The 19,000-nt window shown below is 42.8% G+C and overlaps 1 protein-coding gene across 5 annotated transcripts in view; it reads right to left on the bottom strand.

Moving 5' to 3' along the window:
- Positions 1-279: 279 nt before the first annotated feature.
- Positions 280-19,000, bottom strand: part of rols (zinc-RING finger and ankyrin repeat domain-containing protein rolling pebbles) — an 83,404-nt gene continuing 64,683 nt past the window's right edge. For 4 of the 5 annotated variants that reach the window (XM_022076058.2, XM_022076059.2, XM_022076053.2 and 1 more), the window contains 22 exons: positions 18,785-18,927; positions 18,502-18,580; positions 17,877-18,011; positions 16,820-16,942; positions 15,234-15,494; positions 14,508-14,645; positions 14,199-14,306; positions 13,057-13,305; positions 12,713-12,837; positions 12,117-12,236; positions 11,744-12,033; positions 11,307-11,559; positions 10,035-10,241; positions 9,278-9,628; positions 8,490-8,909; positions 7,696-7,854; positions 6,600-6,768; positions 5,740-5,921; positions 4,685-4,854; positions 4,296-4,491; positions 3,370-3,470; positions 280-2,666 (listed from right to left, as the gene is read on the bottom strand). In XM_022076058.2, coding sequence (XP_021931750.1) covers positions 2,474-2,666; positions 3,370-3,470; positions 4,296-4,491; positions 4,685-4,854; positions 5,740-5,921; positions 6,600-6,768; positions 7,696-7,854; positions 8,490-8,909; positions 9,278-9,628; positions 10,035-10,241; positions 11,307-11,559; positions 11,744-12,033; positions 12,117-12,236; positions 12,713-12,837; positions 13,057-13,305; positions 14,199-14,306; positions 14,508-14,645; positions 15,234-15,494; positions 16,820-16,942; positions 17,877-18,011; positions 18,502-18,580; positions 18,785-18,927 — 4,172 coding nt within the window. In that variant the 3' untranslated portion in view covers positions 280-2,473. The remainder of the gene's footprint in view (positions 2,667-3,369; positions 3,471-4,295; positions 4,492-4,684; positions 4,855-5,739; positions 5,922-6,599; positions 6,769-7,695; positions 7,855-8,489; positions 8,910-9,277; positions 9,629-10,034; positions 10,242-11,306; positions 11,560-11,743; positions 12,034-12,116; positions 12,237-12,712; positions 12,838-13,056; positions 13,306-14,198; positions 14,307-14,507; positions 14,646-15,233; positions 15,495-16,819; positions 16,943-17,876; positions 18,012-18,501; positions 18,581-18,784; positions 18,928-19,000) is intronic. The other variant, XM_022076056.2, reaches the window with a different exon arrangement.

Here is a 19,000-nt window from a genome sequence, read left to right as displayed (position 1 = left end):
TTTTGCCGAATGACCCTTCCGTATAGACGTATTTACGTCAAAAATATCTAAGATTTTAGATGAATTTATTCATATTGCAAATAAGGATGGATGGATGGAATACAAAACCACTTACAACTTTTGAAAGATGGTCTGAAATATTGGAGTTTGTGCAAAGTAAATGTATTTTATTAAAAAACACGCAACTGATTTTGGAGTTCCCTTTTGGCATTCGTGGTCTTGCGCCCAATTTGCTGCCACTTCTCTTCCTTCATTCCTGATATTCTGGAAAGGACATGATTTAAAACACAATAGGAATTTCTTTATAATGATAAAAGCTACAACATTTCATACAATAGGTTTAGAACATCAAGGTAAATCATAAAATTATTTAGTTCATAACATTTGTCAGAATAATTACAGATCACTAGGTATATTCTTGGCAAGATATGCAATTTAGATGCAAAAAGAAAAAATTACAGAATCTAAACGCTAAGATAACTGTGTTAAATGTTTAAATATTATGATTTTTTTAACATACTAATAATCATGAGCCTTGCAAAGAAGCTTCTTATAAAAGGATAACCATCAACCACTTTATACACATTTTATGAATTACAGGCAAAACTAAAAGCTTTTACGGCCTGCCAAGCAGCAGCTTCAGGAAGATACAAACTGATGGTTCAAATGTATAGTGCGCGTACACTACTCATGAAGACAAGTAACAACGGCAGCAGTTGATTGAAGTCAGTCTTGTGATTTGCACGGGTTTTTACAGATCCACAGATGCTCGCTACAGAGGCCTACATCCCGGTACTCCGCACGGCCACAGTTCAAATACAGCAGAGAGTAACGCGGACAGGCAGTTTAAAATATTAATAAATTAGGAAATAAATTAAAATTATTCACACACAAGGCAAATGTCATAAACACGACGATACAATTCTTTCAGTGGTACGTCTCCAGACAAAGCATCCATGGCTCATGGCTTAATTTATGCTACTATACAAATTTTAATCAGTGTTATTCATACGTTATCACACCTAAGAAATACTTTTTCATTTTCCGTTACCTATAAATAGTTTGTGCCGCACATTACTAACTTCTTGCAACTGTACAGAAATCAAACAATCCTTCCCTTCAATTCCAAATGTCACGCAAAAGCATTTATTTGCAAATAAATATGTTCAGATGTGCTACCATCACACTAATACTGCAGCGTTAGACAGACCAGTCCTTAGGCAAGATTGGCAGCACTGCAAGGAAGAACAGATTTTTGAAGGTTACTTAATGAGAAAAAGCACATGGCAATGTTACAGCTGTCACTGCTCGTTAATTAAGTTCCATGCATTCTTAACCTCAACACTAGATGGAGGTGAGAGGTCAGTTTCATGCCACAGGCACTTTATCCCTGGGGAAGGACACCCTAGCACCCGCTGAGCAGAGGCTGGATGCGCATCAGGGCTGCTCTGAAAACTCTTGTGGCAGGCACCGAGTATTTAAAATTAAAACACTTTGTGTTCTGCAAACCTTGCTGACCAGGAACTGGAAACAAGCAAACATGAACAGCATTCCATTGTAATTGACATCGTATTAATCCTCTGGACAAGATACTGTAGAGAATGTAAACTTCTTTTAGTTTGACGTATTTTATTGTGCCACAGATGTTATTATTACATAAGGAATTTTGAGAATCCATACTCTCCTTTCACGTTTGTGTCTACAGAATTAATTAGAAAGAACAAATGAACTCTGGAAAATCACATACTACGCACTTACTTCAACGTAGCATGATATTATCTTTGCTGCACTGGTACTAAAATGTCGTCACATACGAGAAGAGATATCGTGATCCAAACCATCGTAATGAACGTGTCAGCGGCAAACAAGAAACTTCTGGTACAACTCGAGAAATGCCATGATGTTTCCTCCAGACATGCCACTGAAGAAGGAACTTGACTCGGTCTTCACATCTAATTTTATTGCCTTGCGCCAAGAAACACGTCACGCCAATTTTGGTGCCACTGACAATGACCCATGAAATATATTTATAGCTGCAAAAAGCAACTTGTAAGCACAGCACCCTCCTACATGTACATATCATGGTCAAATTTGACATTTCAAATAGGTTTTGAACTGGGAAGAAAAGTACGTATTCAAGATTTACAGTTCAATTATTCTTGTGTTATTTAACAAGAAAAGGCTGTACAAACATAGTCACTTTTGAAGCCAACAGATACAGATGATAAATTACATTCAATAGTGTTAAAAATTACGTAATGTTGTATAAAAACTGATAAAATGTATAAATTTCAACATTCAAATAATTCTAACTATAAAGAATGTTACAAAAACACACTTTCCTTCCCATTCAAATTTCACAGTTCATGCGAAAAATGGTGACACCTCCGAACTCAAATCTAATCCTCAGTCTCTCTCCCAACTGCGCCTCATCAAAGGCATCATACACAGCCGATGAAAGTGCGCGTCGAGTTCACATGTGAGTTTCGGGCTCATTCAACATATCGACTGACGTGGCAAGACCTCTGTGGCCTGCCAACTGCGGTGCCATCATCTCAGCGCGGACTTCATCTAGGACTTTGCTCAGCACTCGCCTCACTTCTCGACTGTGCGGTGGCGCAACTCGTAGAGCCTCCTGCACATCATCCTGTGCATCCTTGAACATTCTGTTCAGAAAAGCCATTACAATTACTACATACAACGCTGTAACAGTACAATATCAAATGAAAGAAATCAATGCAGTCATTCCTACCAATCTACCACAATCTCACAGAGCAGAATTATCATGCGCGCTTATTATGTTGCCGGCACAGTCAAATACTGGCTGAATTAGAAATCCTGCCGCCTTTAACGTTGCCAAGGCCAGATACCAGCGAACACATTGTATCAACATAATCTTATGCAGCTTCATAACATTATTATTGCGCACTTCATGAATATCTGATGTACGCCACACTCAAAACTGAAATACGAGCGTTTTACCGTTAAAACTGAATCACACAAAACACTTAAGAAGAAAAAATATGCTTTAACCATTTGTTTCATGACAAAAAATCTCTTAAACATAAATAAGTTAAAACATTTGCCTCAGAGGTGGTGGTGGCCTTACCTGCCCAAATTTACCTGGGTGAGCTGACCAAGTCTCCTCCAAAATTAATTGCGTCATTCTCGAATATAAGGATTGCTCTTTCTAAGTGATTCACGTTGACAGTGAATAAGAGCGTCTACTGACGGATGCAAGTTGCTCATAACAAACGCAAGAAGTTTTTACAATATCAAGCGGCTAGTCGCGACACCAGGGTTGCCTTCATGCCGAAACACGGCACACAAAGCGCAACTCGACGTGTACTGATAACAAGGAATCCTTACCTTAAATCAACCCTTGCTTTTGCTCTGGCATAGAATGCTTCGAACGATTCAGGCTTCAACTTCAGAACCTGGTTAGCCAACTCCACGGCCTCTTGGCAATCCTGAAATCAAGACACTCTGATTGGGCACATGCTACTTTCCCACACAGTACTTCGTGTTGGTGTTAAAATCAAAACTAACAATAAGGCAAATGGAAAAGATTAGCAGTCACATTCAGACACTCGTTACTAGTATCAAATCACGTCTTCTCATTTTCTTCCAAGTGTTTGAAAAAATGTACTGCAATCGATTACAGGTAATTTCCCCGTGATCACGCATATCTCACTGGCCTTCATATTTTGTTGTTTGATGATGAACCATTTCTAAGAAAAAATTACCTGACATTCCATTTGAGTTTCGCATAAAATGTTGGTTCCACTGGACCAAACTGAAAGACTCAACAACTTTTACAGCAGATCTTCAATACCAAATTTAATCAAGATCCAATTAATTTTAGAGATAAAGTGTGAGTATGCCTGACAGAACATACCAAAGACTATAAGATTAAAATAATAAATTTATAATTACAGATGTCGTTTTGCATAAATATGAAACTTGTTCTCTCACACTATGGAAGGGACAGAAAACAGAATACTGAAAGGAACATTTGACCAGATATCAAGCAACAGATGGTGGGGAAAGTTACGTAATGCACAGCTTTACTTAATAATCTTACTAATTTATGGTGATAAAACCCAAGAGGCCGAAATGTGCATAATACGCTTCATAGCCAAGGGTAGAACTTGTTTGGAAAATATAACTGATGGATACCCTTGGGATAATGAAATTTAATCTACTTACAAGTCTACAAGGTGTCATAACCCAGAAGAGCATCGTCATGTTAGTACATTCACACGAAAGTCAGAACTGCCATAAATGTCACTTACACCCATCTTCCGTTTACAGCGCGACTGGTTCAGTAGGAAATTTATGTGAAGTTGCTCGAATGTGGCTGTATGTTCACCCAGGTCTTCAGTGGGGAATTTCTTGAGTGCGTATTGGTAACGATGAGCAGCCTCTTTCAAGCGGCTCTTCCTGTACAGGACATTGCCATCTTCCAGTAGCTTGTTCAGTAGAATCAGCCTGCAGGAAAAGATTGCCATGAGCAACATCCATTAATGAACTGACGGCACAGCCCGCAGTGCCTGCCCACTCTTCCAATGTCTGGGATAAGAACGCGCGGAGTTCTACTTACAGTCCCAAAATAGATGTTCGTGGTGCGGTGCAGAACACAAGGGCAAGACGCTTGAACATTGAAGTAAACAAATAAACTTACATGATTTCTGGCTTGCCAGCTGCCATCGCCCATGTGGCCGGACCAAGCTTGGCACCTTTGCGCAGGAAACAATGAACCACCTGCGTGTTGCGGCAGCCTATGGCTCGGTCCAGCGGCCGCATTCCATTGATGTCCACGTGCTCAATCATTGCCCCTCTCTCCATGAGAAGCTGAACCCAAAACAGTTTTTTTAAGTCTCCACAAAACAATCGAGGGTATCCAAAATTACTTGTATTCAACAAGTGCCACATTTGAATTTCCAGATGTTCCCGTGTCTCTAAATGAATTCCAGGATAGTGCATTAAAATAGAGTGTAACTGCCTTCTTTCACACTCTTATCTATTCACCATTCATGGAATCTTCCCGCCTCGCCATCATTATACATGATCAACAGTTGAAACAGAGTAATAAATACCACAAAATTTCTTAGTTAATTAGCCTCCAAGCCAAGAACTGAACATGGAGCCTAACGAACACAAAGGTGAATACCAAGTGCTCAGAAATTCCATGGTTCAATTAATTCATGCTCTACGTAAAGTAAAATTAAAAAATAAAGCTCTCCTGCTATAAGCCAAGTGGGTGCTTGGGGGGGGGGGGGGGGGGGGGGGGGGGGAAGACACTGGGCATAGTGGCTAGACAAAAAATTATGTGCCCGTTGGGGATCAAACTCTGGTCGTCCAGTCTGTAGTCAGTCACTATACCAACTGAGCTACCACGGCTCCTGCACAAGCTCCATTGCAACTAGTAAGCAACACAGCAACTGAATAAAACGACACAAAAAATGTATTACCATATATTTATTTCTCCTGACAGAGAACAGCGGCTGTTCCGAATTGCATGCCTATTTTACTTACTGCTACTGCTTTAAATCAATTTGTATTTCATTACTACAATCCCAATGGTCATGTTTACTGCTTATTCTCCATGATATTGCTTCCACATTGATGAAAATAATAAATTTGACCACACCAAAAAAAATAAACAATGAATTTAATTTTTCCACCTTAAGCTTACGTTCTTCATAAAAGAAATGATTACCGTGTTAATCCTCTCACCTGAACCAAAATGGGATTTCCCTGGAAAGCTGCAAGGTCAAGCGGAGTGCGTCCTGTCTTGTCTGCGTGGTTCACATTTGCTCCACGATCCAGTAAGCATTGGGCAGCCTGCACTCCCCCACGGAGACAAGCCCAACCCAAGGCAGTCAGTCCCTCCCGGTCCTGCCGCAGCAAACACGCCCCTGTACCAATAGCAGAGAGACTGAGACAGAATGCACGGTAGCAACGAAACATGTGATATGGGTCTTCTTCCATTAGGCCTTTACCTCGGCTCAAGCGTCCTTTCCACCCCCCCCCCCACCCCACCCCCCAATAACACAAGAGAGGGAACCTTATGAAGGATTACCCACCAAGGATTTGAAATTCAGGAAGGCAGGATGTCTACTCCTTGGAAAAGAAATGTTTTTAGAGAAGAATTCCTACTTGTTACCTTGTACTATCTTTACACAATAATTTAATTTGATGAAACCTTAAAATACAGTAAGTAGCTGCTCCAATTGGATCAGCAATTTCCAAGCTATTAATAAATTCACAGACAGAAATCTCTTACATACTTACAATAAAATTTCTCTGAGCAACAAATCAGAATGCTTCATGTGCCTTTTCTTTCCATTGATTTCATTTTAATTCTGAAATACTTGTTAACAATAATCGTTGTTCAGAAGTCATTCATCCTGCACGTCCACGATAATTGTTTCGGAAGTCGATTTTGAACTTCAAAAAGCCAGAGGCCTAATCATGGTAGCCGAAGGACAGTAGGAAGAGGAATACAGAAAGAAAAGTCATTACACTACCTTCCGAGCAGTATTCTGCGGGATCTAGGAGTGGCAACATACTTCAGATCATCCATCACCACTCACCCTTATCCAGGAGCAATTCAATCAGTCCGACATGGCCCTCCGAGGCAGCAAGCATTAGCGCAGACCGTCCCACTGGATCACATTGTTCCAAAGGTGCATGGCTCTGCAGCAGCCTCTCTGACACAGCCCAATGACCTTCCTTCACTGCCAGCAGCAGTGGAGCCATCTCCTACAAAGTGACATACGCTGCATATGAAATTATAAATGCTGAGATGAGTCTCCTGTGAACTATATCAAGTCAAAGGGCAACAATCCATGCTCAAGCGTTTGAGACCGCTTAATCCATTCCACTTGAAAATTAAATATTACTTAGTACATTCAATAACAGCAAGTAGAACTGTTGTTTTATATTCATACAGTACCACTTCTTCCGCGTCAGAAAATTTACCCTCTAATTTCAGATAACAAACAAGTTCACAATTTTTCTATACATCACATTTCATAGGCACTGAAGGTTGTAAAAAGGTGCCCATTTAGCTTCGCCGTGTATATCTCCCCACATGAAACAACTCAGGAACCAATGAACAGCTTTCATTGAATCTGGCTTGCACAGTTTTACTAAAATCTGCCAACAAACTACCGCCACGGAGCAGATTTCTTCTTGAAAAGCCGACGGTATGCTCGGCTAGCCGATTCTCCTTCGCCTTTTATGGAACCAGAAGGTTCAATACCATAATCAGAAGAAAGTGCCACTAGACCCTATCCTGCGCCAAATAAATCCAATCCGAACCTCCACAACCTAATTCCTTAACATCCTCGTATTTAAGCCTAGGTTTTCCAAATGGTCTCCTCCGTTCATATTCCCCAACAACAATTTTGTACACATTAGACATCTCCTTTGTGCATCTCATCTTCCACAGTCTGACCATCCAAACATTACCTCAAGCCCACAAATTATGGAGCTCCCCCTGTCAATATCATTCCACCACTGCTCCATATTAACTTGCGTATCACCCGAAGTCTAAACACTGGTCCCATTAGAAGCTGCTATTCCGTACAGCTGCAGTCTCTCCCGTTCGCAGCAACGACAACAATCAACGGATGGCAAGAAACTAGTACGGATTAGCGGAGTGTAGGTTCACAGTAGACAACTTACCTTCTTGTTGACAGTAGAAATGCTGGCCCCTCGAATAAGCAGGGCCGTACAGACACTGTGGCAGCCATTAGCGGACGCAACTGTCAGTGCGGTTTCTCCGGTCAGAATGTCATGAGCGTCTGCCTTCACTTCTGCCATATCCAGGAGATACTCCACAATCTGCGACAGTGAAGAACATCGTCAAAGGCAAGAAGACTGCCGGCTGCTTGCTTATGTGGATGAATAATAAATAACAGCAACACTTTACACACATCCATACATCAATTACGCTGTTGAGTGGTACACTCATCACGAAATGTGTCTTCTGTAAATATACTCTGTTTAAAAAAGTCTACTTATGTACAAAGTGTACAATGTGGATGTGAATCATGTCTTCCCACATAGTTCATCTCCAGAACCAGACTGGATTTTAATAAAGTTGGTACTTTACGAAGGAACTGCTCCCTCACTAAGAGTGAACTTGGTTGTGGTTCACACGAGTCCCTTAGAAACCTATATGACGTAAGACAAACAGAAATTGATGACATTTCTAAAACATGGTACAAATAATTGACACGCGACAAAATGCTCTCGTTAAGATCTACAACTTTCATTTAATATTTAATAAATTACCAAAAAATGAGAGCTATCTATGAACTCTAAGCGGCAACTGACGATTCTTGGGCCACTTAATTATGCTTTGTCAAAAAATTACTTTAACTAGGACAGAACAGACGACTGTGCCTAATATGCAAATATGATGAATGACTTATAATGCAGTTGTCTGGACTGGACTGGACTGAGCTGAGACCCACCTCGGTGTGCCCCTGCGCAGCAGCTGCGACCAACGCTTGTTGCGCAGCCTCGCCCAGCTCCACTTCTGTGTCAGGGTTGCGAAGCACCCAATCACATGCCAGCAGATAGGCAACCACATTTAGGCAGCCATTCCTCGCAGCATGGACCAGGGGGCAACGGCCAGCCGTGTCCGCACGTCCCAGGCTTGACCCAGCCGCCACTAGCTGGCGCACGACCTCACAGTGGCCTCGAGCTGATGCCAGCGAGAGGGCCGTGCAGCCCTGACTATTCGTCAGTTCCACATCTGCACCGAACTCCAGCAAAACAGATACCATCTCGGCAATACCCTCATGTGCATACATGCACAGCACTGGTGCACTGCCCAGGAACTCAGTTACGTGGTTGGGAGAAGCCCCAGCCAGCAGTAACAGACGGGACACCTGTAACAACACACGACAGGTTACACCAGTGTCACACCTTTACATATGGCAGGATGCTACATACGTCATGTATTATTTACTGCGAGACTCTCGGGCACACGCGTGCGCGCATGTCAAAGCATGCATAAAATTATTCCTCACACCAACTAAATATTAAAATCATAAATACCTATTCCAAAAGAGCACAGTATTAGCAAGCATACAGAAATAAGAGAAACGCAGAGGAAGCGACAATTTAATAACGATCAGCAGCACAGGCCGGTAAGATGATAAAACATCACTGATCAAGATCTCACTGTTGTTACCAGACTTTGTAAAATGCATGCAGTTGCTCCTTCACAGACGTAACAGTGCACAATGTACAGTACCTTAACGTTAGGGCTGTAGATATTTCTGAGCATGCAGAGGGCCGCTGACACGTCCTCAGAACTGCTGGCCACCCAGTGAGCTTGAAGGTCACGTGATGAGTATTTGTGCAATGTCATATTCTTGTACACGTGCGCTTTCAAAATGTGATGCCCGAGCTCCAAGGTCTTTTCCGCGTCAAGAGGAACTTGAACGCGAGAGAGCCGCAACGCAATACCAGCATGACCTGAACGTAGGTCACACAGAAACTTGCGACTCTCGCCTTCGTCGCGACGGATGAGCCATTCTCGGAATGACGGGTGGAAGAACATGTACGTGTTGTCCAGTCGCTTCACCAATAGACCTGACAGCAACTGAAACAAGATTATAAATGTGCACAGCGTACATTTAACAAACACATTCAGAAATAAGCTCAAGTTCTCAAACAACAAAACTGATTTATCCGTTACGACTTGATTTTATGTGTAAGAATGGAAGCAGTGATGTTAACACGCCTTGTTCTGGAAACAATCTGAACCACGTCCCTTCATATACTGGCCACAGTTTTACACAATATCGATGTCTGTTTTCATCAATCAATTTCTGGCATCATGGCAACCTTGCAAAGCACGTTTAGAATCTCTTAAACAGATTTTACTGTCAGTAATAATCTAAATGTAAAGTGATCCATGCAGTAGCAAATATAAAACAATGAAAGAAAACAATGTAGCGTGATGAACTCGCATTATCAGAAGCGAAACATTCGTAGAAAAAGCTCACCTTGAACCTCTGGAGAAATTCATTCCATGGCAGGAACTGGTTTGTGTGCAGAGAGTTGATGGAATAATAAATTTCCAGCAATGTAAGAGGGTAGAGGGCTGCTAAACACACGCTCAAAATGGGTGCAACCTTCTCAAATGATCGCAGTGTTGGGAAGCGTAAGTTAAAGTGCAGTAAGAAGATCTGTGCCAACGACACCGGAAGAACCTGCAGAAATTTTCAATTGGTTAGCGCATGTTCTTAATTAACAACTGGGTGGTCGGCATTAGCCACACCAATATGAAGCTACCCCATACCACACATATGATGGACAGTAGTGACCACACTGCATCCACTCATACCATCTGTGTAATATTTTATATCACATGCATACGAGGTTCTTCCTCTGGATTGGGACATTGTGTGGACTCATAAGTCGATATAAGCGTTTCTGAAGAGAAGACTCTCTCCATCTTCAGGGCTGAAAACAGTGTGAAAATCTTCTGGTCTGTTGTGATCGAACAATAAATTCCATGAAAATATAAGCACAGAGAAGATTTTCACCCCCTAGCATACTCAATCCTTGTGATCATCAAGAGAACACAGGAGGGTCAAAACTCCAAAAAAGATGTCCCGAGTTTCATTCCTAGCAAGGGCAAATGTCAGAAACGAGTCACAACAGACGAACAGAGCCAAGACCAAAGTTGTTTGACTCTTTAACTCGAAGACGAGATTGCAGAAACAAAGTCCACAGCCCTGAAGAACTGTCCTGGGTGTGATTCCTGCTCAGAATATTAATGTCACAGATCGCCATCAAGTCTAAAGGTGTTTTTGCAGGTAGACTGAAGGCTAGAAACACAAAAATCGTCCTGGGTTCCAGTCCCAATGAAAATGGTTTCAGACTTTTGGAAACTAAGCAAAAGAGAAAAATGGTGCCAACGTAAAATTCGTTTTAGTAAGATTACAGGAAATAAGGTCACAGACACAAAAACTGTCCTTGTTTCAAACCCTGGTGGGTTTTCAATTATACATAGTCAAATGATCACGCCTGTGATAAGCAATAATAATTGATAATAAATTTAGGCGTTCGTCAGATTTCACTGCAGGCACCCTGCTAGTGCATTATAAAAGGGATTCATCATAAGATTCTGAAGTATGGTCACTCTATAAGTGACTATAATTTGCTCAATTCTCACTGAACCTAACAGGGCCAGACAGTCAAATGATTTCGCCAACACGATCAACAAGTAGTACGACAAAATTTCTACATCTCGGTAGCCTGCTCGCACTTGCCTTATATCCAGAAGACTTGGCCACCAAGTGTCCTCTCTCCAGCAAATCTAGTGTCAGTTTGGCAAAGAGGAAGGACCCACGACTCAGCCCAAGCAGGTGCTGAGAGAAACGGAACTGCGAACTGGAACCACCGTCCAGCTTCCCTGAAGTCGACGCCACATTACTCTGGATGCTGGGGCTGTTGTTCAGACGGAAGTTAATGTAGTCCAGTAGGTCCTTCTGCAGGTTCTCATTTGAACTGACCTTGTCAAGACTGCAAATTGAAATTATAACATAAGAGCAGAGTAACGTACATTTGTACGGCAAACGTTGGCATGCCAGCACAGCGAGAAAGGTACTTGGACACACGAAACCCGCTCACAGACATACAGAGAGAGTGTGAGAGTCTGTCACCGAGATGATGCTCCAAGAAAAAATCCTTAGTTTTTTGCGTTTACCTGATCCTGTAGTATGGAAGCTCACTGGTTACTTCTTGCAGCTGCGTTCGGACTGTGGCGACAATTTTCAGCCATGATGGAAAATGCGGTGAATGGCGTACAAGGAACGAGGCAAGCGTGTCTCCGCGGTCAGGTCGGTGGTACTCCGCCTCACAGAGGGCATCCACTAGAATGATGCAATTCTCATTGGGAATCTTGCCTATGTGTCGCAGATTGCTCAGTGGCTCTAGAACGCCTCTTGCAAATGCTAAGTCAGGGTCTGCAATGCACTCCTTGATAGACACAGCACCCTAGAAAAACATAGCAACATTAGAAAGATGTAAACCACGCCACATTCATTCTTTGCACGCCTGCCTTCAGAAGAAGAACTGACCTGAAGGTGTGGCTCACTCAGGAGGTACTCCCTGTATGCCAGCAGCTGGGGAGCCTGGCACAGCTGAGCCGCCAGTGAGTGGATGAAGTCAGGCACAAGGCACGTGTTGTTGTTATCAGCCTATAACAAAACACTCTGTGAGGATCACACATCAGTTGCAACCTAAAGAATCAAGAATGTGTTTCCACAACCCATGTTGACAGACACTTGGATAGTGAATCAGATGCATCACGAGATTCCACTGCTAGGCAAAACATCAGAAAGGAGAAGCACTTTCAAAATATTCATAGGTGCCCTTTCAAATCCAGACCTTATAAAAAAAAAAAGGTATCAAGAAATTACTAAAATACTAGAACATGCAATAGATGTGGACTAAAGACCCATCAAAAATGCAAAATTAATCAAATTTTCCATTAAATTTCACCACAAAATGGACAGAAATACGCACACATTCCAGCAGATATTAAACAAACACACACTGTTGTGCGTAGTACGCCAAAATCCACCAGAAAAATGGCCATATAAAGAACAGATCGGTGATGAAAAGTACTGCTACAGGTCACAGAATAAAAGAGACAAAAATTCGTGGTGCTTACCTGACAGAAATGATATGCAACAACGTGCGAGGCTAGGTGGCGAATCCTCTCCGAGACTAGACTGATTTGGCAGTAAATGCTCTGAGACCCACCAGGCCTGTCTTTCCCATTGCACACAAACGGATCTGCAAGATAAGCAGAACCAGAAATGTAAGCACTAAGCAGTGCACTTATTTTATCATTGGCGTATTTCAGGGCGCTATCCCAGACGATCGGAAGAAAACCACAAAACACGTCCAAACATTTGTGAGAACGGTCTAGAATCTTCGCGGAAATCGGTCGGCTACCCGACGACGCGAAGCGGAGGACAGACCGTCCAACTCTTCTTAACAGCGTACACTTGCCTTGCTGATACGTGGGGTCCCTCCTCCTCCCAAAGCAACTGTAATCCACCAGCTGCAGGATTAGGGCCGACTTCCCAGTGCCAGGGCTGCCGGAAATAAGAACTCCAGGACTCGCTGAACCCAGGGACTCCTCCATCTCACGAATAAGCCAGTGGCGACCCAAGAACAGGGGGTCAGGTTCCTGCAGGGGCACCTCAAAGAACAGGGGCTTCAGAGTGAGCTGCGGCACACGGTACTGCGCAAACCGAACTGTGAACACGTCAGATATTAAAATCTACATCAAGTTCTAAAAGAATACAGGGTTAAAGGTAGTATCCGCAGCTTCGGGCATAATAACGCTAGATATTAAAATGTGTTATTTTACAAGTGCTCATACCATTAGGTAGCTTTAAGAAGTGCATCTAATGATAAGGAAAAGGAAGAATTCACATGAGAAAGCATGCGACACCAAGAAGGTAACACTCAAGTTTCCCGTAAGTATCAATCGACATAATGAACGACCTACTGAGGCATTGCTCGTACTGACGTTTACACCCGTAACGAGTGACAAAATTTGGACTGATGAATTTACAAAATGACTAACTTTCTCTTGGCTTAAAACGAGATTGGAACACTCCACTGTAACACATTCGGACCGAAGCTAAAACATTCACGGCTGCCGACACAACACACGTACGCGCAGTAATTCACCTGCGATGACCCGAAAAACATGTTTCAGGAGCCCTGCTCAAACCCAAGTGGACTGGATAGAATGACGAGATCAGAGAACATTTACATCGTCATATTAAACATTCTGACAGATTAGCGGCGCGCGCAGCCTGCAGCACGAGCGGACTGGAATGAAGTAGATGAGAATAAAGAACAAAGATCAGCTTGCAGTGCACTGGTGTTCCAATGATCATAGTGTCAGCCACAATAAGGGCCCCCTTTTGCCTGCATGCGACTGTAAGCGGACAAGCCATTCTTCACAACCACAAAAAAAATTTTGCATGTAGGGAAATATTGGAAGTTATAACAAAGATTTTAAGCTTTCTACTGTAACATAAGTTTCTTCTTTAATACGCCAAGAAACTTTATCAATCATCACAACCACTTCAGAAACCATCAAAGGACATGCAGATTTGAGAAAGCCAAATATTTACCTTTCGGATCAATCGGCCCCTTAACTGAGCCAGTGCGAGCAGACCTGCGTATTGAGGTTCTCCGGTTCTTGAAGACGTTCAGTTCCTCTACCTGTCCAGGCTGAGACGCTGTAAAGAAAACGTCGGTGAATTTAAAGAAGTTCAAAGCTCCCGAGTCCTGTGCTGAGCAGTCAGTCAGTTTAGCCTTTCAGAATTGGGGCATGCCACCACATTCAGGTACGGACGGTACCTTTAGGAAACTGTTAATTTCTTAAAACTTTTCTGACTCTCCCTCCCTGCTCGGATGTGAAAGGAAAGTGTCTGACTTACTAGTGACAGAGTGTCTCCTGCTAACAGGACTAGACGAACAGTTACTCTGGCCAGACACGGACATGAGAGACGTGATGCTGTCCGATGACGGGTCCTTCAGCGTCCGGGTATGACCGTGAACATCTACCTCTGAAGAACCTGAAGCAGTCAGTCAACACACACAATCAGGACACCTTCTTAGACGAAAATGCTCCACGTATATTAGTTACAGATGAGACAAGTAAGAGGATGGCCGTCTTCTGGGAAGCTGTGACATCCCAGATGACGGGGGCAACAACTCCTCCTATCTACCAGATGACATGGCAGAAGACAGCCATGTTTGTGGTTATCATTGGATATTGAGTTATGTTTCAACAACGTTATCACCCGTATGGATTGATTAGTATCGCCCGAGAGAATACGAGGAACAAAGCGGGCGCGCCCGCTTCACAGCATCGTCCTCGAAACAACCACCACAGCTCAGGGACGTGAGATGAATCTGCAGTCATTTTAGTTATGCCTTTCCTTATTATTTTCTGTAAAATGTTTTAACAGATTTGCTCAACAGAAGGCAACAACCTCAGATGATTTATGCATCGTACGACTTTAACTGACAGTCTGTGTTACATAAAACTCAAGGGGTCCTTTGTCAAAATAAGTGAGTAGTTATGCGACGGTTCCGGTGATGGACCCAGAAGATTATCATTTTCAAGAATGCATCTTCAGCACCTTAGCAGATGGCCATACCTGTAAGTGTGGACACAGGGCTAGTATTTGTGGAAGCAAGCGTATGAGCCTCCAGACTAGCCAACGAGGAAAATGAAGCGCACGACTCATGGCTGTGAGAGCTGCGATTGGCCGCAGACCCGGGTCGACGCGGCGGGGACCGAGCCGCTCTCGCAGAATGGCGGGCACCGTCCCCCAGCAGGAGACCCAAGCGCATATACAGATCATTCTGCGAGGACTGCTTTCCGTGAGACACCGGCTTTATTGTGCCACCTTCATCATCTGAAATGTCAGTTACAACTTCATTAGCTGTCCTAAAATGTACGTGAGGAAAGGAACACATCCCTACCCCCTCAGAGGGTTTCTGAATATTGTCAGTCTCTGTATATCATACGCTCATCCACATAATTTATTAAAGTAAATTAAGATGAAAAAATTCTTCGCTCTACAGTTCTGACAGAACGAGGGAAAAATGTTTCTTAACATGCCACATAGTGCAAAATGCTTTCTTTTCGTAACAAACAGAAGGGCCCCAGAACACAGAGGCAGTGACAGTTTCTACGCATTTGACTAAAGAAAATCCAAAAAACTTTACTTCAAACAAAATGTTTATCCTACTTTTGATTTATGTTATTTGCATAATTTTAATAATAATTCTATTTTGTATTTCATGAAGAAGGTGTTTCCACAGTGTGCAATCTTTTATTGTTTTGTCGTTCATTCTGGTTCAGACATAAGAACACGTTCTACCAATAATTCTGCACGATCGACTAAGCAAACCACAAGGCATGCAACAAAAACAATGCAAATCAACGACTGTGCGGCATGCATTAAAACAAAAATAAAAGAACAAATCTTAATTGAATAGACGTGGAAAGCTGTACTCCTGCACGCAGTTCGCAAAGTGATTTTCAGATACAAACGGACAGCAGCCAAATCTAACCAAAAGCAACGAACAGCTACGATCAAGTAAAAGTTGCGAGGTTCGGTGAGATTTGTATTTTATATCGTGTGTTCATATTTTCTATATCTGTGACATTTCAGAATCTTCAGTTTTGAGCCTCACATAACACAGGCAGATACAATGAAATGCTGTAGGCCAAAATAAAATATCCACAAAGTTTAAAGTCCACCCCCACCCCCGAAATAAATAAAAGGTTTATTAATTTCATTAAAGGCAGAAATTCCGCTTGATTTCCAGTTCAAACACATTTTTAAATAAAACAAAAAGCCGCTACGCACCGGTCAACAGAAACAGCGCTGCATTATGGTTTATTAGTACTCGATTATTTTCAATTACTGATCACATTTTAAAAAAAAATTTATGGGTTGGAAACCTGAAACTTCTTTTACTCACATCGACAGAACATCAGACTAAAAGAGTCAGAGCACTCAAAGTGCAAAGAGGTTATTACATGCATTACTACAGCAATTGGTGCACAGGCACTGAGCCAAAACGCAACATCTCGCATAAAAATCATCTGCATGAGACGGAGAAGTGACTTTCTCTACATCTCCACACAGCATCGCTGAAGATGGCTCACACAACAAACACACCACAAAACAAAGAAACAAACAAACAAAACAAATGACAGGCAGAGGCATGCCTGTTGCAGATGCCGCCAGCTGGTTCAACCCCACATTACTTCCGCCCACAAACCACAGAGACTTGATCTTGTTGAGGACGTAGCTGGCCCAGTATCGGCTCTCTGTCGAAGACGTCATGGAAGCTACAGGGGAGGCGGTTATTGGAAACGGAAACACAAACACATCAGAGTTCAGTTTACAGACAAACAAATTCGTATACAGATGCTAACAGACAGAGAACCCAAAACAATTATAAAACATTATGCACAGATTGATAAAATCTGAAGGCACATTTGTCACAATCGAAACCTACTCCTTCGCTTGAAACTGTCCACAAACAACAGAACAATTTTCATCGAGCTCCAACAAATGTTGCGTCACGCGAAGTCTAATTTTTAATTCCTGCCACCGAGGAACGCGAGACGAAGAACCTTAAAACTTCTCACATGAAATTTTGAACTGTGTTAGAATTCTAAAAAACGTGGGGGCACGAGAAAAATTACTGCAGCAAACACAAGAAACTACAGCTGCCGTCGGTCCGAGTTTTACGCAGATGCCTATAAATTTTTGTTACGGCTGTACGCTTGGTCACTGGAATGGCAAACAATTTTTAGGTTGCACCGCAATTCTATACGTCGAATCTAGATTGGCAGACATTTTGCACAAACTGGATTTTACGTAAGTCGTGGCCTGGAGTTTGTTTTGTGTGCTATTGCTGCATTCAAATGTGCTTTGGCAGCTTTTTAATTTGGTGTTAATTAAATCGGAACTCTTAGCTTTCGCCAAACATTCAGGACAACTTCACTTTCAATCATTACGGACTTAAATGGGCATTTTTGAAGTTACGAACTTCCTCAGATCCCTGATTACAATTCAAAGCAGTTTTATTAGGCCACTAAAGGAACATGATGTAATTACGTTCATCCCTGGAGGCTAAAAGTAAAATTATTAGCACTTTTAATACAATGAGAAATCCACTTCTAAACAAAATGTTCACAAACTATTTATTTAATACACAAATGACATGAGTTCTTCTTCCTGCTTTTAAAGGCAATGACGGCAATCATCCAAACTCACCAGAGAGTGCAGAAGGGTTGTCCACGCCGTCAGCCGGGACTCTTGGTCCGCTGCCTCCGCGCTGATTCCAAGGGCTCCTCAAAGACTTGGGACCGAGGAAGAATCTCCGTCGGCTCTGCGGTGGTGTTGGGCAACCTGCAAACAGAGGACCAAGGGACTTAATCGCGGCATTGCCAACCTTATTTTGCATCCAACGCGCTGTCAACAGCTCACGATGTCACATGCACGGGCACGTCCTCAGTTGCGAGGAGTTCTAAGTCTTACGCCAACTTTTGTACAAACAGCTTCTTTATTTTGTGAGATGAATTTCAACACAGTGCGGGTTATGTTGAGCTGACAACCAAGACAGCCACGGCCTGACGCAAAACAGAACAAAATTTATACGGTGTAGAACTACACGTGGTACCAAATTTAATGGAAATCTGCTCAGTTACTTTGAGATTAGCCAAAATAAAATGAAGGGCAGTTCTCACAAAGGTGTCTTGTCCTTCAGAAGGGCCTACAGCACTTCAATTCAGCGCTCACCACACCCTGTTTTCGTATTATCCTCCAGTAAACAGTTTCATCTCCAAAGTGAAGATCACGGGACCAGATTCCTTAATCCTTTGTCAAATCCTTCACTCACTCTGTGTCATGGTGGCAGGACTGCGGAGCGGGGGCCGGGTCCTCGGCAGTCCGCTGGGCGACGGCCACTCCTGTCTCGCCTGCAACAGCCAGGCACATTTTTCAATTTCACAAATGAACGAGACATTAATATTTGAACATAAAACAGACGACCACAAATATTTTGAACGTGGATGTCATCGGTGATAAAATACGCAGAACTGCATTAACGGGGAAAATATAACAGCCCCAGAGGCGACGGTAACAGGGGCGGTGGATGCAGAGAGAAGGAAGATCACACTCACCTGCATGTAGGATGTAAAGTGGCCATTAGTCTTAACCTTCGACCTTGACTGCACACCCGCTGAACCCTTGACCTCGCCGTACAGGGTCAGTTCGGACCCCTGCAATCCAGGAGGGCACCCCAGAACCTTCTTGGTGGGGTTAGCTGCAACAAATAAAGCCCTTCCAGTGTTATCGACGAGATATATCGCTCTGAAACTCGACCCTTTCCCCGCGAA

This window comes from Zootermopsis nevadensis, unplaced genomic scaffold, assembly GCF_977971745.1.
Source record: "Zootermopsis nevadensis isolate Lab colony 2312 unplaced genomic scaffold, Znev_1.0 Znev_ptg000002l, whole genome shotgun sequence".
Classification (NCBI taxonomy): domain Eukaryota; kingdom Metazoa; phylum Arthropoda; class Insecta; order Blattodea; family Termopsidae; genus Zootermopsis; species Zootermopsis nevadensis.
The sequence above is the reverse complement of the archived record's forward strand: the minus strand, read 5'-3'. Positions and strand labels throughout refer to the sequence as shown.